General features: G+C 39.1%; 3 protein-coding genes across 4 annotated transcripts in view; 2 read left to right on the top strand and 1 right to left on the bottom strand.

The window, feature by feature from the left end:
• Positions 1-275: 275 nt before the first annotated feature.
• LOC131436016 (proteasome inhibitor PI31 subunit) lies at positions 276-1,455 on the top strand. Of its 2 annotated transcripts, none has more exons than XM_058604428.1 (3): positions 276-367; positions 446-621; positions 682-1,455. In XM_058604428.1, exons 2-3 carry the CDS (start codon positions 478-480, stop codon positions 1,357-1,359), a joined length of 822 nt encoding a protein of 273 aa, XP_058460411.1. In that variant the 5' UTR covers positions 276-367; positions 446-477; the 3' UTR covers positions 1,360-1,455. The 2 variants fall into 2 exon arrangements, with proteins under 2 accessions (XP_058460411.1, XP_058460412.1); XM_058604429.1 differs by having other exon boundaries at positions 306-367; positions 451-621.
• On the bottom strand, positions 1,380-5,768 carry LOC131436015 (E3 ubiquitin-protein ligase SHPRH). Its single transcript, XM_058604427.1, has 5 exons — positions 5,405-5,768; positions 3,791-5,343; positions 2,711-3,719; positions 2,106-2,634; positions 1,380-2,035 (listed from the first exon to the last, which is right to left on the bottom strand). Exons 1-5 carry the CDS (start codon positions 5,547-5,549, stop codon positions 1,450-1,452), a joined length of 3,822 nt encoding a protein of 1,273 aa, XP_058460410.1. The 5' UTR covers positions 5,550-5,768; the 3' UTR covers positions 1,380-1,449.
• Positions 5,769-16,877: 11,109 nt separating this feature from the next.
• LOC131435219 (peptidylglycine alpha-hydroxylating monooxygenase) overlaps positions 16,878-26,156 on the top strand; it is a 44,280-nt gene continuing 35,001 nt past the window's right edge. The window contains exon 1 of the mRNA XM_058602882.1: positions 16,878-17,788. Within this exon, the coding sequence (XP_058458865.1) occupies positions 17,618-17,788 (171 nt within the window). The 5' untranslated portion in view covers positions 16,878-17,617. The remainder of the gene's footprint in view (positions 17,789-26,156) is intronic.

The following is a 26,156-nucleotide window of genomic DNA, read 5'->3' as shown; positions in this document are numbered from 1 at the left end:
TATCTATTACAGTTATTATGGATAATGGAGTGATTGTGCTGTGGGTGGCATTTCAAATGCAGGTGATGAAAACGATTGAAACATCCCGGAACAAAACACCGCATTTCACTGTTAATATTTTCGCAAACAGAACCAACTCTAAATATTTTCATAAAAGCAACTCCCGGAACGTCATTTGTTTATACTTTTTCTTCTTCACATCTCTCTGTTATTCCAAAATAAAATGACAACCGCACTAACACATAGAAAAACGTGATCACCAGAGTATTTTTCATCGTGCTTCAAAATGACACTGCACTTCTGCGATTCATTCCTAACGTGATTTTTTTTTTGTTTACTCTCAGTTCCCGCAGGACGCACTGAAAGTGTATGAAAATTATTGTTTTGATTATAATTCAAAATAGCACGATTATTCGGAGTTCTCATGTTGAATTATCTATTTCAGATCAGTCCAGCAAATTAATAGTGCCAATCGTAATGGCTGAAAACGACTATTTCGGCTTAGAACTACTTTTCAAATCGGTAGAGGCAACAATTCAGACAAAATCAGATGTTCTAATCGCCGTTGTTCATTGGTATCTCATCAAAAATTCGTTCCGTAATGTCGGTATTGGTGACGATGTAAGTCATATGCATACATCTTGATTAGTAGGATTTTGTTTAAATAAGAATATTCAACAGAAAACTTTATCGGATGGAGAAGAAACAAGCGAACTTTTACCGGACGGATGGAACAGTAATCCGCATTCGTATTCGTTGCGATACATGAACAATGGCCAGTTATATATACTCCATGGAATCGACAGCGAGGGAACCATGATTGTCAATCTGTTGCAGGTTAAAACATTAAATGTATCGAATACCACATTTCAAATTGAAGACACCGTTAAAGCAGTTAAAGGATCAGCAACAACCATGATTACTGAGTTGCCCTCTGTGTTGGATCGAATTCGAATGCAGCTGCTGGTCCCGGTTTTTGAAAGTAATAAAAAAGACGGTGAAACACAAACTGCACAGTCGAGCAAGGAACCGGTGAAAACCGAACGAGAACCATCTTCGTTGATAATTGGTCCAAGACTACCGGGAAGGCTACCAGGATCGGATCCCTTGGGAGTCGGTAACGTAGGCCGTGGTGATCTAGATCCGTTTGGGCGTGGCGGGGGTGGTATGATTTTTGAACCACCCGGTGGATTCAACCCGCTGGGAAACCTAAGGCAACCTGGCCCTTTCGGTAATATCCCGGGAGCCCGTTTTGACCCATTTGGACCGGTAGTCGGAAACAATCCACGACAGTTCCGCAATCCCGACCCCAACCCGGATCATCTGCCGCCACCCGGTTACGACGATATGTTTATGTGAATGGAAAATGCTGACAAGGATTTTATGGTTGAAGTGAATTATAATTATGCGTTTATTGAGCGTCATATAAATAAAGGAATGTTTGAATGATTACAAGTCGCCCTCATCTTCATCGGCATCCTCATTTTCCAGTTTGAACAACTGCTCCAAATTTTCAACCGTGACTTGCTGCGAGCTCCATCTTCCACTTTGATCTTTCTGGATAGTTTGGTGAATCGTTTCTTCGATTGTATGTTGCATAATGAATCGATGCACAAATGTCGGTCTTGTTTGGCCAATACGATGAACTCGTCCGACTGCCTGAAGCTCCTCGCCTGGGTTGAGAATCGGTTCTACCAGAAATACGTGTGTGGCTTCGATTAAGTTAAGACCCTTGGAGCCAGCCTTCAGCGGCAGTAGCATGCAGGTGATTTCGTTCCTATAGTCTTTAAACTCTTCGATACTTTTATAGAACTTGACAGACTTGGTCCGGAAAGTAATCGCATTTTCTTCCAGGGCTCTAGCCAGCATTATAAGGATGGGATCCCAATGAGAGAAAATTAAAATTTTTACGTCCGGTTCTTTCTGCTTGAGCTGCAGTATTGTTTCTACAATGTCTAGAATTTTGTTAGAATAATTGCCTCGCACGTTTACCTGCTTTGCCCTAGCGGAATTGGTACGAGTAACATAGTAGATGCTGAAATTCGGAAGGAAATTATAATTACTAGTCAGTTCAGTTTAGGGTTATATTGAAAAGAACAACTCACTCGGCAACTCGCTGCCGATGGCGGCATACTACGCAGGTAACCAGTTTCCCTTCCTGATTGCGAGCGAGTCGGATAATCTGTGGAGCACAATCGATGCAAAAGTGATGCCCACACTGCAGCACTGCATACTTCCAAGGTTCGTTGCGACAAATCGGGCAGGGATCGATTTCCTCCGTACTACCCAAATGTTGCAGGTATTTCAGTGTTCCCTTCAGTCGGACGAATTCCTGCTCCGAATTCATCTTTTGCAACTGTAAGTCCTCAAATGTTTCGTCCACTTCGCAGTCTAGCACCTGTTGAATAGTTTTGCGAGTGTTGTTCTGTTCTAGCTCCTCCACGGTTACCACTTGCAACCGGGATCGGCACATATTTAACTCATCGTAGGCCGCCGCTGCGTAGTTTATTTCAACCCAATATTTGGAGTACTCTTTGAATTCGGCCTTGATGCGCTCCAGGTAGGCCACATATAACTCGCCGGTTTCGATGGTGGTTTCATCGAATCGCTCCTTTTTCGAAAACGAATGGATTTCTGTTGAGTGTACAAGGGAAGGGCAGTAAGTATAGGATAATACAATAATAAATGCAGAAAGCAGTATCACACTTACGTCGGATGAGCATTTCCTGTGCCGTCATCTGCCAAGATCCTTCCGTCGTATTGGTACTCTCCATAAACTGCTTCTGGAAAATTACACACTCGTACTGATTGAGCACTGTCTTGACCTCACACAGCACACAAGTCGGTCGTTTCCGTTTTTCCTTCTCTGTCAGCTCGGACAATTCGGGATCTAGATGGCAAAGAAAAGCCATCCTCACGAGTTCTTCAATGTGAACCATAACATCCGGCGGCCAAAAATGGCTCGGTTTGAGGTTTGAAATGAAATAATCGATCGTTTGGAATGCTTTTTTCAACAGACTTCGCTGTTTTTTAACCTTGTCAAGCCAAACTGTTAGTACATAGTCCAACCCCCGCACGGAATTAATTTCCTCGGTCATGGCGTTCTGATTGCGTACCTCGATGTTTAGCTTCAGTAGGAAGTTGGTCGTTTTTATAGAATCACGATCGATATGATAGATCACACTTCGCCACCAATGGCCGTCAATTCGGTTATCCAACTGATTTAAAACTTCCTGCACCTTCTCCGACGCAGGATTCAACTCACGCTCAACATCTTTCACTATATTTGAGTAGGTCTCGATGTACTTCCATTCCAGCTTAGCGTACTGTTGCTCGAATGCGGCTATCTCATCAGCCGGCGTCTCAATGCCAGCCTCTTTCTTCAGATTTACGACATCGAGTAAATTGCAAAGAGCATGGATCTGAAGCAGACTATCAACACTAATCGAACCTTGGTAATCGTCTGCCCAACGCAGCACCGATTTATACATTTTGATAGCCTGATCGTACTCTTTTCTTATCACATGGATTGCTGCCATTCCGTTGATGCTGGAGACAATCGAGCGGAGCTGTTTTTTGCACTCCATCTCATTGTTGGTAGTCAGATGTTCATGCAACTCGTTCGGTGTAAGCAGCTTCTTAGTAGCGAGCTGATCCGAACGATGAATTATTGAAGGAATAGTGCAATCTTGGCGTAGTTTACGCAATGGTTCCGTCAACTGAAAACCAAAAGATTGTATCAATTGGAAAAATAAATGCATACTATGTGTGTAAAACCGTCACCACTTACCAGATTAAACGTTTGTATATTCATGTGCGAAACACAAACACCGCTGCCCAGTTTCTCGGCTTTCTCGTGGAAGGCGGCCGCACATTTGGCATGCTCCATGCGGTAGAAAAACTTCTGCAAGTCTGACATCGTGATGAAGTGAACCACCTCGGTTTGTGGAGGAATGTTCAGCTGGTCCAAAACGGCGGACTTGCACGTTCGCCACATGATTCGCGTCATTGCCGTTAGCAGCGGGAGCGGATTGCCGAACTGATACCGCTGTGTCAACTCCCGCCAAACGTGGTAGTTGTTGTAGGGCGCATAGTCCAGAAAATGCACCAATCCGTACAAGTTGTCCATACTTTTCTCGATCGGTGTGCCAGTGACGGTCCAACGATGCACTGCTGGCAGTGTTTTAACCATTTTTGTGGTTTGGTTATGAACACCCTCGACCATTTGGGCCTCATCGAGACAGACTCGCCACCAACGAACGAGTGGAAGTGGTGATACTGCATTGAGAAACCTTTTCTCGTGACGAGATGTTCGAGCGTTGGCTGATGTGAAGTATATCTCTGTTTTCAGCACATTATAATCCGTCAGAACGGCATCGTATTCGGCCAAATCAGACGGACTGATCCATCCACTTTGGGAGACACCTTCATAAATAAATATTTTAAAGTTTCTATCACTGATGTGCTTATTGATCTCCGAGGCCCATTGCATTTTGATGGATACCGGGGACACAATCAATGTGGTACCTGCTTCGACCAATGGCTCTGATCGCCAGCATTCTGGGCATAAGTACCGAGTCGGTTCATTCCTGGCGTGTTTCAAAACGCATTTCGTATGTTGCTGTAAACCACACTTGTCACATGCGATCAAACTCTTGGTCGACTTACCAATGCAAACACATTTCAATTCTCCTTCCGGAACCGTCCGACAACTCTCTTCCTCTTCAAGGTCTCGCAACTTACGTTTCTTCTTCCGGTTGTACAACATCAGACCCAACATTTCAACAGTTTTCCCCATACCCATTTCGTCAGCTAGAATACCACCGGGTGGTATACAGAAATCCGCTGGTACTTCGTCTACCACCTCGAAACTGTCCAAGTACATATAAAAATAGGCATCTGTTACATTGGAGCTTTTCAACACAGCGTATTGTGCAGGGAGTCGTTTTGGAATCGTCTCCCTATCCAGCATCCATCTAATCGCATTGACTTGATATGGTCTCAGTGTCGGTCGCAAATTCTCATGACTTACGTTCTCCGGAATCGACTGATCTAAAATGTCACCCAAATGACATTCTCTCAATCGCTCATAGAATTTACCAACCGAAAGAGTGCTGCCGTCGGTTGCGTCTGGATGCAGTTCTAATTCCTGGAAGTGGAAAAAATCCTTTCGGTCGATTTCGTTGAAAAACAACTGGACCAGGCGTTTTCTCTGCACAATACAACCAACATCCTCATACTCCTCTGGACGAAGTCGTCTCAAAAAGACGCCTAAATATACCGTATCACTAGCGGATGCATCGGTGCGATGTTTCAATTCATATTCCGGTACTCGTTTTACATCTTTGGGTAGAACTTTAAATTAACTAACGCTAATAAAGGATATTTTTAGAAATAAAATTACCTCGCAATATTGATTTGATATCCAAAAATTCATCCAATTGTTGGTAGGATTCCCGCTCCCAGGAAAACAGTCGCTTCTCATCCCAATCTCTGTTGACGGATCGTTTGTCTCGAAGAATTCCAAGATCTGTTAGACAATATTCCATATCAAGATCGGTTGCAGTAGCTAAATTGACGAGTTATAAATGGTCACGTTTGGGGCAATTGTAACAAATTAATTCCGTGGAACACCAAGATGGACTGTGATAGGTCTTAGCCGCCCCTTCGACAACACGAAAAAACACTTATAATCACAAACAATCCCACCAAGTCATTCTACCCCACACAAACATTTGCTACCCAAATGCAACATTAATTTTGCTTGAACGCGCTACCACGGCATCCTGGTAGCATTATGTTCTTTGTTCATTCATGGATGAACACACTCCGCATGAATTTGTTCAACACTGAAAATAAAACATTGATTTTATATATCTTCAGTGTTTTACAGAAGAGTGAAAAGTTTACTCGCAAACCTAACTAGTCGAGTTTTTCTTGTCATCACAAACATAATATTTTCACAGCAATCATTAAAAAAGACAGAAAAAAATTAGGCGTTTTCCTGGAAAAGGGTCAATAAACCATCTGTAAAAATTCATTTTAAAGTTTTAGACCATCTCGCGAATTATTTTAACTTCAGTTAAACTAAGTTCAAATTTGACAGTCAGGCAGTTATTTTGTGATTGTCAAAAATAACCCTGCTCGAAAGTATGATTGTTTTTGACAATTCGATGGTTATTTTCCAACACTGACAATAGAATGCTAATTCAAGATTTCCTGTAAAATTTTCTCATAATTTGTTCCATGTGTACTTCTGCAGGTGAACATTGTTTTACCGACGACACCAGGTACTCCGAAGAAAAATTGAAATGAAGTGTCTGTGAGCGATTTACCGCCAGTTACCACAAATATAGCGACCCCTTGATAATGATAAAAATATTCTTCTTCAGCAACACTGTTTGAGTTGCTACGAACAGAGATGCCAGATCTGCAGATTTGTCTGTAAATCTGCAGATTTCGAACATAGTGCTGCAGACTATTTTTGTTGTGCAGACTTCAAAATTTACAGACTTTTGAACCTTTTTTTTTGGCCCGTAAGACATACTTGCTAACTGCAGATTTGTTTTCGGATATACAGACTTTTGCAACGCTGTCTGAAGATATTTGAAATTTTTACCTGGCTACGAACAAGTTACCAAGAAGCCTTAAGGAAATAAACAAACATTTCGAGGAATTGGCAATTAAAATAATTCAATTTTTGCGGCCTCAGTGCCATTTTCTAGTGGCAACTTAAGAAAGTGAAGCATCCAAATTCTACAGCCATCATCAGTGCAAGATATAATAAGGGCGAGTGATTAAATTTTATTTGTGAGCTATGAATATAGGAATGTTTTGTTTTTTCTCCTAGAGTTTGACATATACAGTAAGAATCGTACCAGAAGTCTTGCCCAGACCCAGAGACTAGCGTCTGCCTTCCGGTAACGAAAACTATCCGCGTCAGGTGGAGTCTCGGCGCACGTGCGCAAAGTAGCTGATCTTGATTGTATTTTTTTTTTCAAAATTGCGACGTATTTTAAGGGCCGTTATCATGCTGCAACCAAACCCAAATTGATAGCGCCTCGATGATGTATCCGGTGAGGGTAAAGTGCCTATAACCAAGGATAGCTTTTATCGTATCAAAGAATGCTCACTCACAACTCTTCCACGATTAAATCGGTACCATCAAAGAGAATCGGAAATCATCGCAACAACAAAAAAACCGGCATGGTACATTAAACATAGAATAGACACTAGTGCGAGAGTGAATTTCTCTCAGTGAACCGTCTGAGATTCAACGGCTAGCACGCTGCTGTGGGGATTCTCTCTGAAGCAACAAACGGTCGCTTATTCTCGTTTCGCGATCCGATTCTATACAGGCAGTGGATAATTGCGATAGAATCATTTTGCTATTGCCGCTTATTCTAACTATGTGCTTATAACCTTTGTACAGGGTGATTTTTTAAGAGCTTGAGAACTTTTTTAAACAATAAAACGCATAAAATTTGCAAAATCTCATCGGTTCTTTATTTTAAACGTTAGATTGGTACATGACATTTACTTTTTGAAGATAATTTCATTTAAATGTTGACCGCGGCTGCGTCTTAGGTGGTCCATTCGGAAAGTCCAATTTTGGGCAACTTTTTCGAGCATTTCGGCCGGAATAGCCCAAATTTCTTCGGAAATGTTGTCTTCCAAAGCTGGAATAGTTACTGGCTTATTTCTGTAGACTTTAGACTTGACGTAGCCCCACAAAAAATAGTCTAAAGGCGTCAAATCGCATGATCTTGGTGGCCAACTTACCGGTCCATTTCTTGAGATGAATTGTTCTCCGAAGTTTTCCCTCAAAATGGCCATAGAATCGCGAGCTGTGTGGCATGTAGCGCCATCTTGTTGAAACCACATGTCAACCAGTTCTTCCATTTTTGGCAACAAAAAGTTTGTTAGCATCGAACGATAGCGATCGCCATTCACTGTAACGTTGCGTCCAACAGCATCTTTGAAAAAATACGGTCCAATGATTCCACCAGCGTACAAACCACACCAAACAGTGCATTTTCCGGGATGCATGGGCAGTTCTTGAACAACTTCTGGTTGCTCTTCACTCCAAATGCGGCAATTTTGCTTATTTACGTAGCCATTCAACCAGAAATGAGCCTCATCGCTGAACAAAATTTGTCGATAAAAAAGCGGACTTTCCGAATGGACCACCTAAGACGCAGCCGCGGTCAACATTTAAATGAAATTATCTTCAAAAAGTAAATGTCATGTACCAATCTAACGTTTAAAATAAAGAACCGATGAGATTTTGCAAATTTTATGCGTTTTATTGTTTAAAAAAGTTCTCAAGCTCTTAAAAAATCACCCTGTATAATTTGTGTCTATGAAAATGTATGTGAATGCTCCACACAAGGGTTTTTAAATATTGCAACCTAGTATGAGAATCATCAAGTTGAATCATCGACTCGATTTTCTGCAATAATTGTCAACTTGCGATTCTCTCTTGGTAAATTCCACACAGCGGCGATCATTATCAGACTGAAATTTTTTTAAGGGCCATGAAGTACTCAGAGTATGAAGTGGAGCGAAGAAATGTAGAAAAATTCTCTCGAGGTTCATGCATTGAAAGACTCGAATTCTTGTAGCATCTTCTACCGGATTGAAAATGTTGTATACAATATAGATAAAAATCGAGCAGCTTCTGTCAAATTTTCAGCAATCAACAACACTGCCTATAACCAGATTGAAAAGCTAACATTTCGGATAAAATTTTTGTAATTTTTTCCAACATTACGGATGAGATGTCGTCGTTTTGGGTCTAGGCACTCTAGGTGAGATCATCATTTAACGTTCGTATACAAAACTTCTTCCATTGTTCAATGGACACATTTTTATATTGATTTACTCGTTTAACTCGTTCACAAACGTTAACTGGTGACTTGTATCATTGTACATTTAAAAAAATATTAAAAATTGACATTTCAATGCAATAAATAAATGAGAATTGAAAGAAAATGCTCAAAAATCATTGACTAAATATATTTCCTAGAGATACTGGGTAGGGCAGTTACATCCTATTCCTACTAGTAGAATTTATCGTTAGAATATATTCTTTCCAAACACAGCAGTACTCTGTAGTCGTGCCCGTTTGGCTAACGCACTTCGATTGCTTCTGTTTGGTTTGCTACCTTCACAAATTTTTGCACTTTTCGATTCACTTAGTGAAATGATTTCAAAATCTCACTTAGTATTCCCCCCATTTAAGTGTAGTGGAATTAAAACGGAAAAAATAAGTGAAATTTTTCTATCCTCATATGTAATGATTTCTCCTGGTGGGTTTCCTTTTGACATTATATGCATATGTTTCATCGAAAGAGAAACGTTGAACGGAAACAAAAAACTTAGGTTAGGACCTGACAATTGGTTTCTATTTTCTAGAATGAAGAATAATGAAAATGATAAAATAAAAAAGGTTTGGCAATTATTTTGTCGCTTTTAATTTGTGCTGTTTTATTAACTAACTATAAACTATCCAGAATATACTATAGTTTGTATGAAACACTAACAAAAAGAACTACTCATTTTTTGTCGTGAATACGACTTACTTTACTATGGGGTGCCTTTTCAAAATTAGCCATATGGACGAATGGGCAGAACTTAATCGTGAATATCTCGACTTGTATTAATGGTAGCAACATAATTCTTTCACCATTTCATCAAAAATATGATCAGTAATTTAGGATAATATTTTGAACAGTGTGAGATAACCACAAACAACTCAAAAATTAAGTTTTCTCAAAATTTCAAAATAATGCGGAAAACTCTTTACTTTCGCTTGGGTTTTTCGCGCAAGGACGACGATTTTGAGGTAGTCAGGCACATATCTTCAACTGAATACGTATAAAAGGGGAACCGTGGTGAAAATCGATCATTTCTTTTCGTGCGTTCGATGGAAGCAGACGTCGTGGGAGTTAAACCTTCAACCAGCAGCGACGGAGAGGGCGCCTTTTGCGTGGTTAAAACCTCAAACGCTCAGGTAGCAACTTTCATTCGCTTGTTGGCCTTCAAGGCGAGCAGACTGCCATCGCGAGAGTTAAACCATCAACCAGCAGCGACGGAGAGAGCGCCTTTTGCGTGGTTAAAACCTCAAACGCTCAGGTAGCAACTTTCATTCGCTTGCTGGCCTTCAAGGCGAGCAGACTGCCATCGCGAGAGTTAAACCATCAACCAGCAGCGACGGAGAGAGCGCCTTTTGCGTGGTTAAAACCTCAAACGCTCAGGTAGCAACTTTCATTCGCTTGCTGGCCTTCAAGGCGAGCAGACTGCCATCGCGAGAGTTAAACCATCAACCAGCAGCGACAGAGAGAGCGCCTTTTGCGTGGTTAAAACCTCAAACGCTCAGGTAGCAACTTTCATTCGCTTGCTGGCCTTCAAGGCGAGCAGACTGCCATCGCGAGAGTTAAACCATCAACCAGCAGCGACGGAGAGAGCGCCTTCTGCGTGGTTAAAAGCTCAAACGCTGGGCTTCAAGGCAAGCAGACTGCCATCGCGAGAGTTAAACCATCAACCAGCAGCGACGAAGAGAGCGCCTTTTGCGTGGTTAAAACCTCAAACGCTCAGGTAGCAACTTTCATTCGCTTGCTGGCCTTCAAGGCGAGCAGACTGCCATCGCGAGAGTTAAGGGCACTCCGCATTCGGCCGAGCCAACCGATCCGAGCTCTCCGGTGTTGACTTTGGCTATGGCTGAGCTACCAGCGTGCGCATGTATAGGTACGCCGGACCCGACACGATTGATACGGTGCGAAAAGCTCGGTGAGGAATATCGTTGCCAAAGATATGGATTTTATGTCGGGTCCGGCGTACCTATACATGTGCACGCCGGCAGCTCAGTCATAACCGAAGAGCGAAAAAAAGATCGGCTATGGAAATGTCGGCCGAATGCGGTTTGACCCTTAAACCATCAACCAGCAGCGACGGAGAGAGCGCCTTTTGCGTGGTTAAAAGCACAAACGCTCAGGTAGCAACTTTCATTCGCTTGTTGGCCTTCAAGGCGAGCAGACTGCCATCGCGAGAGTTAAACCATCAACCAGCAGCGACGGAGAGAGCGCCTTCTGCGTGGTTAAAAGCTCAAACGCTCAGGTAGCAACTTTCATTCGCTTGCTGGGCTTCAAGGCAAGCAGACTGCCATCGCGGGAGTTAAACCATCAGCGACGGAGAGAGCACCTGCCATCATTTGGTTTTCGGTAGTCATAACGAGAAGTCAATTTTCAGATTGTAGTTCCGCAATATAGGTTTAGAATTCAGAGCCTGCGTGCTGAAACTGGATTCTGGAACTGTATTCCGGAACTAATTTGAGTTTCGAAATTGCAATTCTAGAATTGAAACTGGATTCTGAGTCTGTTATTGGTTCTAAATTTAGTTCTTGAACTCAGGATCCAGTTCTTTATTCCAGACTTCTTCTATTTGGTTCTTTTTAGAACCATAATAATACTCCTAAAGAATTATGCGGAAATTTACTTTACTGTACTCTATAAAACCCATTCTGGTAGTCATGGCGAAAAATCGTCTTCATGTTTTAGAGCTTAGTTCTGGAATATGGGTTTAGAATTCAGAGTCTGCGTGCTGAACTAACTAAAATCGTCACCATTTTTTTTATTATAAAGAATTATACTGCTTATTTCATAGTATTTAAGTGCGTTTCAGAATGTTTAATGTAACTAATCTGTAATTTAGTCTAGGCGCATCGTTTAAATTTCTAGTAATGAAAGAGGGGAAAGTTGCACAATTCAAACAATCGATGAACTACCAATTCGAATTCGGAAGCATAAGTAAATCGTGTCATATTCGTATTCACGACATCCAGTTATGTCTCTGACATTACACACCCGTACTTTTTTTTAACATTGGCACGAATAGAAAAATCGAGCTTTGATTGAATTGGAATAATTTTCTAAGGTGGTTTTACCTTTTTTAATAAATATACAAAATAGACAATTAGAAAAATTTTCTGAGACCCGAAGTACCGAGGATATGCAATCGATTCAGCTCGACGAACTGAGAAGATGTCCATGTGTGCGTGTGTGAGTGTAAGTGTCTGTATGTGTGTTGTCAACAAAGAGGTCAAGACCAATTTTTATCAAACAAGTCGCAAATGAAAGGTCTCCTCGTCACCCTGTTAGGTTTTTTTTACCGTCACGCTATTAGGCTTTTTACCGTCACTGCCAACCTTAATCGGATGAACACTAGGGTGGGACAGAATATTGATTTCAGCTCCACCAAACTTTTCCTGTTCCTTTTGTGTTTCAGAAGCACCAAGGAAAATTTTAGCTCGATCGGAGAAACTATATTTTCGCGCCCGAGGTTTAATGTTTGTATGGGATTAAGTATAGAGAAATTCACTTTAAAAACAAAAACGGCTGGAGATTAACCCTTTGAACTCAAAAAATCAGTGCATGTGTTATTTTCGTAGGAAATTTAACGAGGAAGAAAACTTTAGAAGACCGCAAAAAAATCCGAAGTTTGTAGAAAAAGTTATTAAAGGAAAACCGGCACAAGGTCCGAGCAGTGGCTCATTCCTTAATACATCTAGCACCACTGCCGCTAGTGATGGTAATATGACTCTAATGAACACATTTTGAGAGTTCAGCGGTACTGTTTGTAAACAGACTTTTTTGTTTGTCCATATCGCCTAAATAGAGTTTAAAAACATTTGTTAACGATTCGATACGGTTCGTTTCAAAGATTCAATAAATAAAAGTGGCTAGTTGTGATTTTGTTTAAGCTTGTTTGTAAACAGTATCGCTGAACTGTCAAGGATGTTATTTGTGACGTCACGATAAAATTCCAATTGAGTGGTTTTGAGATCGGATGTTTACTTTTTGAGTTATACGAAGTTTTATGTCAAAATTTTCAGTTTGCTGACAATATCTGTCACAGTTGGCCTTGAACACAGAATATGTCTGACTTAGATTCCGCACGGTAATAGCAGAGAAAACATACATCCAAGCAAGTACAAACTTTTTCAAAAAAGCTGTGTAAAGCATACAAGTAAAAATTCGTTGAAAATTACACGATTTTCAAGCGTGAAGTGTTTCTACATTAGAATTGCTACTTGGTGATTACATTTTTAAATCGACCGTTAAATTTCTTACACGAATTTCTACTTGGATGTCTGTTCTCTGTGGTAATATCAGGTGAACAACTTTGCTTCCGCCGTTTTCCGATAGGTGGCTGTACCGGCTGAGGCTGGTCAAAATACATGATGATAATGCCTTTAAGGTCTGTGCAGTGCCCAATGAATTGTCATCCCCGTTTCAGTGACAGTTGTTCTTGTTTTCGAATTATTCACGCTCGAAAATGTCTGTTTATGTGCCCAATTCTCGCCATTTGCGGGAAGTTTTACTTTTCTGTTACAATTCGAAAAAAATGCTGCTGAAGCGCATCGAATGCTCTCAGAAACTTACGGTGATGCTGTTCTGAGTAAAAGAACGTATCGGGAGTGGTTTCAACGTTTTAAAAAGGTGCTGGAAGAGAAAAAAACCTTCAAAGATGAACAACTAGCAGCATTGCTTGATGAAGATTCGTGCGAACCTCAAGAAGAGCTTGCCGAATCGTTGGGAGTGAGTCAGCAAGCCATTTCAAAACGTCTCAAGGCCTTGGGAATGATTCAGAAAGAAGGAAACTGGGTGCCGTACGAGTTGAAACCGAGGGACATCGAGCGCCGTCTATTTGTATGTGAGCAGCTGCTTCAAAGACAAAATCGTTAGGTGTTTTTACATCGAATCGTAACCGGTGATGAAAATTGAGTTCGATACAATAATCCTAAATACAGAAAATCATGGGGAAAGCCCGGGCATGCTACTTCGTCGTTGGCAAAACCGAATATTCACGGCGCCAAGGTTATGACTTGTATTTGGTGGGATCAGCTCAGTGTGATTTACTACGAGCTCTTAAAACTGGGTGAAACCATCACAGGAGATCGCTACCAGACCGCAACTGATGCGCCTTAGTCGCGCGCTTAAAGAAAAGCGGTCACAATATCAAAAGCGACACGACAAAGTTATCCTCCAAAACGACAATGCTCGGCCTCACGTCGCAAAAGTGGTCAAAAAGTACCTGGAAACGCTGAAATAGGAAGTCTTGCCAAATACAAATAATAATACCCCTAAGTCTCATACAAACGAACCGCCAATGATTGGTTCACAGCCTGAACAAGCAAGCCTAGCAAATTACTCCCTTTTGTTGCGATAGTTTGAAAATGTGGAAGGAGATCGTTTCTGGCAACGCTTTATGCTAGTTGCTAAGATGCAAAACAAGTTTGTTTATGTTTACCGTTGCTGTATTGAATTGCAACAAATTCAAAGTACAAGATATGTATTGTACATGTCGTTTAGTTTAACCGAACCTCTTCCCGAAAAACCGAATCCACTTGCACTGCGAATTATTGAACAGAAGAGGATTTCTAACGAAACAGTTGAATTGATTCGGAATAGTTTCATGGAACGCCCAGTTTGGACAAAATTAGCATTCAAGGGAACATTCCAGCTAAGCAATGAAGATGTGCGATATATTTTGCCAGTGATGGGACCAGTGCTGTCAACTGTTTTTGTATTTCAAAAAACGGGCCTTGGCGTAGAACATGGGTACGATTCGGATACGATCCACGAAAACACTCGATTTTATCAGTTACTGGATTTTCGCGTACGTGCGATAAAATAAAACTTAAAAGAGTAACAAATGCAACCAAGACGTGTATTCGTTTTGCTAATAGTCACTCATCTACGCGTGACCCAGACAAATTGATCGCAACCAAACGTCTCAACTGACTAGAAGTGGAATATGCAGTTGGATTGAGAACATTGCATATCCTTTTAGACTTAGCCATTGGATGTTGCTGCGACCGATTCCGTTGGTCTGCCGGCGTGGAATGACAACGAATCCGTGAGTCAGCATAGCATTCGAAACGATTTCTATTGAATTGCTAACCACGGGTAAATAAAATTCTAATCTACCAAAAATGTACGTCTTGTGATTATTGTAATAGTCACTTGTAGAAAAATCAACAGGCACTTGATTCATCGAAATTGGTTTCAAAGCGGAAGTGAGTATAATTGGAGACAATGGTTTGTTGAAGAATTGCTGAACCATTCTGCCTGTTTTAAGAACATTGCTAGCGTCTGATAAACCGTGAATCAGTCATGCATTTGTCGAATCTTATCAAGAATCCCATTTCACTATCTGGTGTTTCGTTAACTTTGCAATTGTAAGTTAGGAAGCAGAGCCGCTATTCGACAAAACATCAATGTGTACCTTCACATGATTTTGACAGATTTCCATGCAACAAATACCAAACAACTTTTCACCATTTAGAAAAAGCTAGGAATACATCCATTAGCCCCAGTTAAATTGGTCCATGTACAAGTAGCAATGCCTTGCTATAAGTTCAAGCTCGAATCCTTGCTTGTTATCCAATCACTGTGCAGATGTTTGCTTATACAAAAGTACGCAGTGACTAATTCTTATCGATTCGGTCTTGGAATAAGCCAAAATATTGGGAGGCTTTGCGTACATGGCAGTTTTTCTTACGAAGCATTTCAGTGTGTTTTCAAAAGTGCCGTAGTCAATAGGCAAATAAACTTTTAAACCCTGCAAGTAACAGAACGTTAATAATAGGAATGCAAGTAATTTAAATTCTCACCATGTCTGGTACAGAAAAACATATGTCGTTTTCGTTTTTAAATTGCACTACACCGGTGTAGCGAAAGCTGCACTGAAACCGTTCGTTTTTGCCAATTGCACTACACCAGTGCTACACTTTTTCTGCACCGATACCACTGGTGTAGCACTCATCAAAAGTTTGGTGTAGCTCTGTGCAATGGAATCGTTTATTGTAGTCAATGGTTACTGTTTATGTTTTCGTCAGTTTTGTTCGTTTATGCATGCCTCAGTGTAGCACTGCACCGGTGTAGTGCAAATTAAAAACGAAAACGCCAATAGTTCAAGTTTATTTTTCACAATAATAAACAGTAACTATGGTGAATTTGTTCTTACTCTTCAGCGTTGCTAGTTCTATAGTAAATTCGTTAAAGTACATTGTCACTCTGACAGTGTATCATGACAATGTACCGCACGATGCAAAATGTGTCCTTGAAAATTTGTCGGAGTACTCCGTATTATAATTTGTATTTGGTCTTGCCACACCCGCCGTATTCCCCAGATGTCGCCGCTTCTGATTTCCACCTATTCCGTTCGATGGCACACGGCCTGGCAGATCAACATTTCCAATCTTTCGAAGAGTTGGAAAAATGTATTGCTTCATGGATAGCGTCAAAAGAGGACTCTTTTTTTCGAGCCGAGAACCGAAAATTGCCGGAAAGATAGGAGAAAGTTGTCGCTACAATACACGACGGACGGACAATACATTGAATAATACATCTGTAAGCACTTTTTCGCAATAAAGCTTTTAATTTCGAAAAAAACGGCGGAAGCAAAGTTGTACACCTGATAGCTATCCAACAATTGTTAAAATCCGTTCATTTTTAACGGAGATATTGATATTTTTGTATAAGTGACTTTCATCCTTACTGTAGTGCAAAGTGGGGACCAATTGAACCAAAAAGCGAATTTTGTTTGCGCTTCAGAGGTTGATTTTGGAGGCTAAATGCCGTCAGAAAAATTTTCGATTGGATTCGATTGATTAATTAAAATTCTCGGTTGATTTTCCAGAAGGCCGTAAGAGCAAGTGACAGAAATTCGTTGGATAGTTTTTAAATTGATACAAATTTATACTCAAAATAAAACTTGCCACATCTCAGCATTGCGATTGACATGCCCCAATTTCTACACAAAACAAATTATGCATATGGATATCTCATTAAGTTGAAATGTCAATTCTATATCTCCTGAAAAATCTTACATATCAAACCACGTTCCTGCAATGACGTCATTCGATTGTTTTCTCTCGCTCGCTCTCTTTCTCTCTCTTGTGCTCTTTGGTATTGTGATCGCGAGCATGAATGTCAGAGCTTTTCCTATGTATTGCACGAGCTGCCTCTGTCGTGCAAGTTCTCTCTGATAGCATAAACGGGTTTTTCTGGTGTGTGCCGTGGTGTGTAGCAGAAAGCATTATTGGAAGAAGTTAAAGCTGGCTACTACGGTGCTAGGGCCCATAATACTTGGCACTACCAGCCAGATAGCTTGCGTATTTAGCACGAACAAGACATATAAGGAACTAACAGAGATTACAAATTGTACGGTCCCGCGAGGTTAATCAGTGTTTTAGTTGATTCAAGTTGCAAAAAAAAATCGTCTAATATCGACGCAATCGAAGCTCTGCTAATATGTTGACAGCTGTGTAAACAGAATACGTGGACGCTTGAAAATGAAAACCACCTAAATTGCATGAGCTTACTCACGTACTTTGGGTTCCCTGCTGGTTGACGGCCCGATAAATACTCGCAGGTTGGTGTTATATTCTTGTCAGCCGTGAAAAATAAGGCGCAAATGCTGTGAAGTGAAACGGTTTGTCGTGGTGCTGAACGAATAAACAAATAAATAACAGGAAAATAGCTGTAAATTTTCCAGTGCTTTGTGTCGAAAGTTGCCTGTTTGACGAGTGTCCCACAAATAAAACGCCAAGATGTTGGCGAGGCAGGAAAACTTCCATATGGCAGTATCGGTTCTTACCATCCTATCTGTTGCTGTAATGGCGAGGCTGGTCAGTGGGTTGGTGGAGAACAACAGCTCGGATACGACAGTTTACTCAGTGGGACGATTTCCGTTTCTGATGCCGAAGGTGATACCGTACAGGGTAAGTGTGCGCTCCCAGCATCCAAGGTGAATTTGCTCCGAGGTTTCCAAATGGTTTCGCATTGATCGCTTGATGAACTGTTCAATGGAGAGAAGTTTCGAATCCGATGTAAGAAATTGGGTGATGCGAAGTGGAAACTGCAATACTCTAATTGGTTGGCCACGCAAACTGTAGGCAGAATCAGAATATTACATGAAACTGTGTGTTCCAAATTTGTAACTGTATATTATAACTATACTTTTATATTAGATTTTTAAGATCGACTCCGTTACGAGTACTTTTTCTGCGGGGGAAATGACCTAGAAATGGATGGTGTAAAAGACACGTTAGCTATGTCCTTGACAATATCTGTAATAAGACAATTTTTCCTTCAAGTCTGATACTAAGATTGACAGGTAGAAATCAGAAAAAGAATAAATTTATGACTATGGTCCACAAGTGAGTGATAATGTGCACGGGCAGTAATAAAACAATCATGAAACTCTGAGTTAGTGCTGGCTTGTTTATGTTCATTATGTTGTCTTAGATTAAAGTCCCATCGAAAAAATAAATCGTAATTTACAACGCGGCTTATCTCAAAACGTTGGTTGATTATTGTGACATGTATTTAGGTTTAGGAAATGTGACAGGCTCCGCTGTTTAACTTTCATCGATTAAAATTAAACGGGGTTCGATTTCAATCGATTTATTGTTTATTCGTTCAATCGATAGATATATTACATGAGACTATAATTGCAAAGTTTCAAAGTCGTATATAGTTTATTTTCAGAGGTTTGAAATATCCCGTGCTCAGCAATTTCTTTAAAACTCCAGAACTAATATTTTTAAAATGAAAACAACAAAAATGTAGATCTTGTATAAATGCTGTTGTTGATTTTTCGTCCATGCCGATCTTGCCATGTATAGACGATTGGTAGAGAATATAATTATAAAGGGTGATTTCTTAAGAGGTACACTAAAACCTTAATGTGCGCGAATTAATTTTACGTGATTTTTTTTGTTCGAAAAGTGACGTTTCTGGGAAGGTTTTAGATTATATTACATAAGAAAAATCCCTTTCGGTAAACTGGAGAAAATTGTTTTGCATAGAGTTCGAAATTTTCCAAATCCCTTTCGGCATTGACACGTGCCAAACAATCTCCAATGATTGTTTGGCACGTGTTGATTTGTGAAATACTAGCCCGCTGGAGAGCAAAATATGAATACTAGATTATTAATAAAATCATTTAGTGCCAAACGAACTGATTTGTGTTTAAATTTTGCTGAGCCTACTTAATTCACGTGTTTCTTTATTTCGAAACACATGTTTAATTGAGTATGAGTGCCAAATGAACAGCATCCCAAGTAGCATGTTAAGTTGCTGTCCTGTATTTTTCGACTGGTTGCGCAATTTATTAAGTTAGTTTACTCTACTCTAATAACTGTTATGGGAAAGCGCAATATTAATTCTCAACGATTGTGTAACTAATACAAAAACTCATGCGTCGATCCCATCACGAAGGCAGTTATAAAATCAGCGAAAAAAACATCGTGAAACTCGTGAAAACTACTACGTAATGTAAACAAGAAATGGAATAACGTTTTCAAAAACATGCAAACTTAATTTCTAATGAATATGTTTCACATTTGATTTTCAATACAACTGTTCTTAACACAAACATGGATCTTGTAAAATAATCTGTACATTAAATATGATAATGCTAAACATTGAAGAATTGATGTTTTGTGTTTTTGTAAATGAAAAATCGACAACGAACTGCAGTTTTATGGTGAAACATGTATTTGTGCGCCCAGAATTTCCAAGCGCCTTTGAATTAACGTGTTTTGATGATTGTACACCAATTTCTGTGAAAATAACAGTCTATTATTTTTAATGACAATCATCGGAAGGGTGTTTAAAATACGTGTATTCAAACACTCATAAAATTTTCAGAGTGCAATTGAACCTGAAAAATCTTGAAATGAATTTTTCTTGAATATTTTCCAATATGGCATCGATGGTAACAATGAGTTGAATAGAAAATGGTTCACAAAACGTAATGACTTGTCGTTTTCGATTCTAAATTGCACTACACCGGTGTAGCGAAAGCTGCACCTAAACCGTTCGTTTTTACCAATTGAACTACACCAGTACTACACTTTTTCTGCACCGATACCACTGGTGTAGCACTCATCAAAAGTTTGGTGTAACTTTGTGCAATGGAATTGTTAATTGTAGTCAATGGTTACTGTTTATGTTTTCGTCATTTTTGTTCGTTTATTCATGCCTCAGTGTAGCACTGTACCGGTGTAGTGCAAATAAAAAACGAAAACGTTATTATATTATATAAATAACAGAAAACATTAACATGGTTATATTTCGGAAAGAAATGCTCTACGTTTTGTTTTTTTATCAGTTTGAATCTTCTAGTTGAATTAAACGCAATACAGTATAGTCATTCATCTTCGCGAGCCCGATGTTGTAATACGCGCTGTAGGTATTATTTTGGTAAGCCCATGTTCTCTAGTTGCAAAAACAAGTTGCGCAAGCAATGATAAACAACTATGAGAGTAACTATGATGAACTTAACTTTTCGCTTAATATGTTTAATAAGTGATGTCAGGTCTGTTCATGTTTTTTTTGCGAGATCAAAACCGAATACAAATTATCTGATTGATTTTTGTATTCATTGCGTATGTAAGTCTGTATTTCTGCAACTTTTATAATAATACTAGCTGACCCGTCGAACTTTGTCTCGCACGATATAGTTTTCTTGAGTTCGTTGTGATTTTTTCAAAGGGGTCTACAAGTAAATTGTTTTATTTATTATTACTTCTGTTGAATACTAGACCGTTCCTAAGGTTACGAAATCGAATGAACGGTTACTCGTATTCAAACTGATATCGCAAATTATTATCGATTGGCCTCACGACTTGGTCGCCATTGAATGTGTAGACGTAAACCGAAAAGTCGAATTGTTGGAGATCATCAGGGGAAAATTTCTTTTTTTTCCTTCCCTTTGAGAGTCCTTTACCGCTAGACTGGTGCCAAAACAAAGTTGTGCTCAATCGAACAGATCTTAAAAATAATGCTTTCATGGTTCCAGTATAGCAACTCTTCCAGAAAGGATTGTTGCAATTCGATGCAATCACGGTTCGAAAAATCTTGTGATTTTACATCTTATAAGATACGCATAAATGAAACGTCATACGTTGCTTGAAATCGAATGAAATAAAAAAAAGCAAAAGATCGATAAGCAACAACGCACTTTGAACCGAGAACCATCAGACCACAAAGCACGTCAGTTAACCGACTGAACCACAGAAGTACATATCTACTTGGCTGGTAAATGGTGCATATAAATTCGAACAGTCGCGCTTGCTAGCCGAGTGCAAATTACATTCGAAACCTGTAAAATTCTGAACGAGTGGAACATTGAGTCGTTTGGAAAGTTAAGTAGTTATGAATCGTATCATTTGTAGAATTATGTTACCTGTAAAATTCATAATTTTTTGCTGTGTAGCTTCCGAACAGTATATGACATTCTGAGTGAAAATACTATTCGCTGCACTATTTTTGGTGCAAGACTAAAAGTCTTGATTCATATGCAATGATTATATTTAGTAATAATACTTTTTATTTGTAAATCATTGACCATCCGAGTCTGACCACTTCGCTGTTTATTTTTCTGTTTTCAAAAGCGTTTAAATTATTAGGCATAAAAGCTCTTGAAAAATCACCATAGGGGGGGAATTTCCGAAATCAAAAACAAATTTTTGATGCCAAAAGTCTTATAATTGCATGAAACGTCGAGATTTAGTGTCATCTCGATGAAAATCGATTTTTGGGACTTGAAAATTTTCCCGTATGGTGATTTTTCAAGATACAAAATTTTCAAACATTAACCGTCGGGCCCTTTACCCATATCCGATTGAGCTCAAATTTTGTATGGGGACTTTTTTCGAAGTGCTAAAACTTTTGAGCACCACCGCCTTACGAAATTGGAGGGGATCCTAAAATATTCGCACCCTTATGTATATTAGAGCGGTAAAAAACAACGTTTTGTTGTCAGTTACGTCACTTTACCATCATATCTCCGAAACCAGAAGTCGTAGCCACTCAATCTTCGAACTTGATCAATGGCCCAATACTAGCTTTCAAACGAGCCTAAGCTTGTTGAAATCGGTTAAGCCATCTCTGAAAAAATGCGTTAAAAGTGGCACATACACACAGACATTTTCCGATCTCATCGGGCTGAGTCGATTGGTATATAACACTATAGGTCTCCGAGGCTCCGTTCGATTGTCGGTTTTTCGAGCAATTCTAATACCTTTCTATAGAGAAAGGCAAAAAGGAGAAACTCGTCTCCTTGTTAAGAAACAAAACAGAGACAATAAATCCAGATGATACGTACACAGAACTCAACAAAAACTTGAAGCGTTTTTGCACTTGACATTGCTCGATATTACTCATATATTTTCATATTATTATCTATTCCGATAGCATTATATGTGCTTACTACGGTGTCATCAAATCCCTTTATCAAAACCATGCCAAATTAGAAAATATCCAAAACAACAACAGACGTTTGTATCTTTCATCGCATACATGTCACCTATGTATTTTGGATAGAATTCAAGCGTTGAATTTCTTCCTTATCTTTTCCTTCACTTACCTGAAAGGTTCAAATGTGTAACCGAATGTGAACTTAGACTACCGTTATCAGTACTTGCTGCACACAGGAAGCAAGTTCGTAGCGTTGCACTTTCCCGTTTCGTTATCTACCAATTCATATTTCTTTACAGCAAAACGTCCAAGCCAATGTTGAAAGTTTCGTAATTGAGCACTAATAAAATTTTACGGACGTCTCCGGAAACACGCTTGAGATTTCAGACTGTTTTCATTCCCAAAATAATTTAGAAAGCATTTATTAACGAGTTTGCTGTTGAGGTCAGAAATCTCGGTTTCTCATAACAACCAAGAACAGTATTGGAAAATGTAGATATTTTCCTGACATAACGGTAGGACGACAACTCATTAGCATTGAGATTCGCTTAAAGCAAGCGATATAACCATTGCACAGTGGGGTAAAAGGATAAAAAACGCGACTTTACTCAATAATTGCAATATATGACCGTAGAAATAGACGATTGATGATGATTAGAATAGCCGCAAAATTCACTATTATTTCGAAAAAATGACTAAAACTCAGAACATAATGAATCGAACTAATTGAAAGGTACTCTTGACATTTTCATGATTTCTATAAATGGGTTGCTATTAATCAGAACGACCGCAAATAATTATTTTGTTTTACCCCAAATCATCTTCTTTCAAAACTCACTGTAAAGACAAAAAACAAGTCCAACTTTTTAATTTGAAGGAATAGGTTTTTGGAATCTTCTACAATATATTATTTGAGTTTCTTACGAAAATAACACATGCACTAATTTTTCGAGTTCATAGGTTGATCTCCAGCCGATTTTATTTTGTAAAAAATGAATTCCTCCATACTAAATCCCACACTGAGCTAAATTCTCATTTTCACATTATATGAGATTCTAATATATTTGCACTATTGGAAATTCCAATGAAAATTACATGGTCTATCAATATCATGTCAAACATATAAGATAGTCATATAAAACATAAAACTTTTCTTAAAGTTATTTTCATAAGAATTTCATATAGCGAATGGAATTTCCAGACTCAATAAAATTTCCTATAACAACTATTAGATAATCACACAACATATATTGAGACCATTTATAAAGTGCATATTCCATTCAATCAGAATTTATATAGATTCATGTAAAACATATGGCTTGTTGTATTACATTTATAAATAGCCTTTAATTCAGGCCATTATAGTTCCATATACCAGTAATATATAGATCAAATGATTACTATTGAATCAAACAAGTGATGCGAATATGCAATATTGTTAAAAAAAAAATGGGCTTATTATATTAAGAGGAATCAAAAGCTGCAATAAAAGATAGTTGCATTATTATAAAAACTTTGTTATTTATTTTTATCATTTCATAATAATTTCGTTTTTACACTTACGTCTATCGGTGATTTTCTGTTATTGCGCTGTTCTTTCAGGATTCGAGCTTTACTACTGGTGAATCCCTGGAAGCACTTTTTGATATTAACGGTAAAGAAGTGTGACCCCAAAGCTATTAAATAATAAATAAATCATTTCACTAGCCAGTAATGAAAAAAATGGAACATACCTTATTATTTTATGATTCGTAAATATATCCTTAATGGGAGTTGAAAGAGCTAACGATCAAACCAAACTTTTGCATAGCCCCTTTGGGGCCCAAAAAAAAACACCAAAAGTTTGGTGAAGCGAGAAAATAAACGTTTTCTTCCTTTTTCCATACAACCTTGTCCCACCCTTTTTCATTATTTCGTTTTTAGCACGGTTCATTTTTGGCAACATAATCGTTCGAACATGAATGTATTAGAATGTTTTTTTAATGTAAGTGAATTAAAAACAATTTCATAATTATATTGATTAACAATGGTGACAGCAATAATTGCTGGACGAACATAACACCCACATACCATTCGAATCAGTTCATCGAGATCAGATGTGTGTGATAAATATTTTCACTCAATTTTCTCGGCGATGGTTTCACCGACACATACCGCTCCCATACATAGGTTTCTGAATTACATTTGGATCCGACTTCTGGTTCCGGAGCTACAGAATGATATGTGTAACGAAATCAAAATAATGTCACAAATTTCCTCCATCTAGAATTCAAATGAAAGGTCTTAAGATCCCATAACATTTTTTTCTTGATTTAATTCAGATCCTACTCCTGGTTCAAGAGATACAGGATAATTAGTGTAAAAATATCAATTTATCAGGTTTATCGATGACCAAATAAACTTATTTCAGTTTTACCGGTATTCGGTTTTCGATCCCGGAATGTAGCCAAGAATTTTATTTGTAACGCACCACTGTTTCTCAAAAATGGCTACACTGATTTTCAAAAACCTCGAATCAAATAAAATGGTTAGCAATCCATTAGGCGAATTTAACTCACTTCAGCTAGACCGGTTTCCGAATTCCGTTTCCTAAGGTATCGTGAATAGAGAAGCTAACAGAAGTCCAAAACTAATTTAATGAACAAAAATTCAAATTTTTGTTTCATCCGATTCCGACTTTCAATTTTGATATTACAGGGTGATGAGTTTTTCATTCTAAAACCGTCATAGAAGATGACGATACCAAAAAATCTTCAATGTTGGGTTCAAAACTGTTCTAATTTATCTGTTATATTAATTCATGGAACAACGACCTGCTTTGGGTTATGCAGGTTCCTAAATACCGGTTCTGGAAGTACCGTAAATAATGACAAAAAACTCTAAATTTCGAGATCCATGGAAGGTATTGTGACACGTAACCTTGAGAAGGTGATGGAAACATACATCGGACTGAAAGCGGTCGCTAGGCGTATCGGACTGACCATAAATGCGTAAAAAACAAAATACATGAGAGGAAGAGGCTCTAGAGAAGAGACGTTACACCTCCCATCACGAATATTGTTCGTGTATTTGGGCTCACTGGTGATAGACGATAATGATACCAGCAGAGAAATTCAGAGACGTAATTTGGCAGGAAATCGTGCGTACTTTGGACCCTTCGGTCGAGAGAAGTACGTCATCGCACAAAATTACCCATCTACAAAACGCTCATTAGACCGGCTGTTCTCTATGGCCACGAGACTTGGACTATGTTGGCAGAGGACCAACGCACCGTGTTTTCAAAAGAAAGGTGCTGAGGACCATCTATGGTGGAGTGCAGATAGAAGACGGAACGTGAAGAAGGCGTATGAATCACGAATTGCAACAGCTGCTAGGAGAACCACCCAAAATCGTGAGTTTGTATGATCTTCAATCGATCTGAACCGATAAATTGAAATAGTTTTGAAATGTTTAACTCTTATCACTTTGTCTTCGAGCCGCCTATGGATTTGTCACTGAAATCTCAGCTAGAAACAATCGACGTAGCCATCTCTGAGTTCTGAGTCCGTAGCCTTCTTCTAAGTTCTGTTTCGGAGTTTTTCGGTAGGAGTCAAACCTTCCTGGGTATTTTGAATTTGTGCAGTACCATGGCTTTTCATCATTTTCCTGATGAGAAGAGAAGGATAAAAAAAACATGGAAAGGAATGATGTAGTAAATGAGGTGGGAAACAAACCCAAGTAGCACACGTTATTACACTTCAATGACAGTTACTTATATGACACAAATTCATGGAACAAGTTAAAGACTTTGCAACGTGCTTTATAACTGCTATGTAACCTGAAAAGCGTAAGAGGCGGAGCTGGTGCGACTTACCAAGGGTTGCCAAACACATCAGTCACAAT

Source organism: Malaya genurostris, chromosome 3, assembly GCF_030247185.1.
Source record: "Malaya genurostris strain Urasoe2022 chromosome 3, Malgen_1.1, whole genome shotgun sequence".
Classification (NCBI taxonomy): Eukaryota; Metazoa; Arthropoda; class Insecta; order Diptera; family Culicidae; genus Malaya; species Malaya genurostris.
This window is presented reverse-complemented; position numbering and strand designations above follow the sequence as displayed.

What these genes read in the sequence shown, in the direction of transcription:
- LOC131436016 (XM_058604428.1), top strand. Translation starts at nt 478, where the DNA reads ATGGCTGAAAACGACTATTTCGGCTTAGAACTACTTTTCAAATCGGTA. An exon ending in ATGTCGGTATTGGTGACGAT is followed by an intron (nt 622 to 681) that starts GTAAGTCATATG and finishes AATATTCAACAG; the next exon opens with AAAACTTTATCGGATGGAGA.
- LOC131436015 (XM_058604427.1), bottom strand. Translation starts at nt 5,549, where the DNA reads ATGGAATATTGTCTAACAGATCTTGGAATTCTTCGAGACAAACGATCC. An exon ending in TATCAAATCAATATTGCGAG is followed by an intron (nt 5,344 to 5,404) that starts GTAATTTTATTT and finishes TTCTACCCAAAG; the next exon opens with ATGTAAAACGAGTACCGGAA. An exon ending in ACAGGAAATGCTCATCCGAC is followed by an intron (nt 2,635 to 2,710) that starts GTAAGTGTGATA and finishes TACACTCAACAG; the next exon opens with AAATCCATTCGTTTTCGAAA.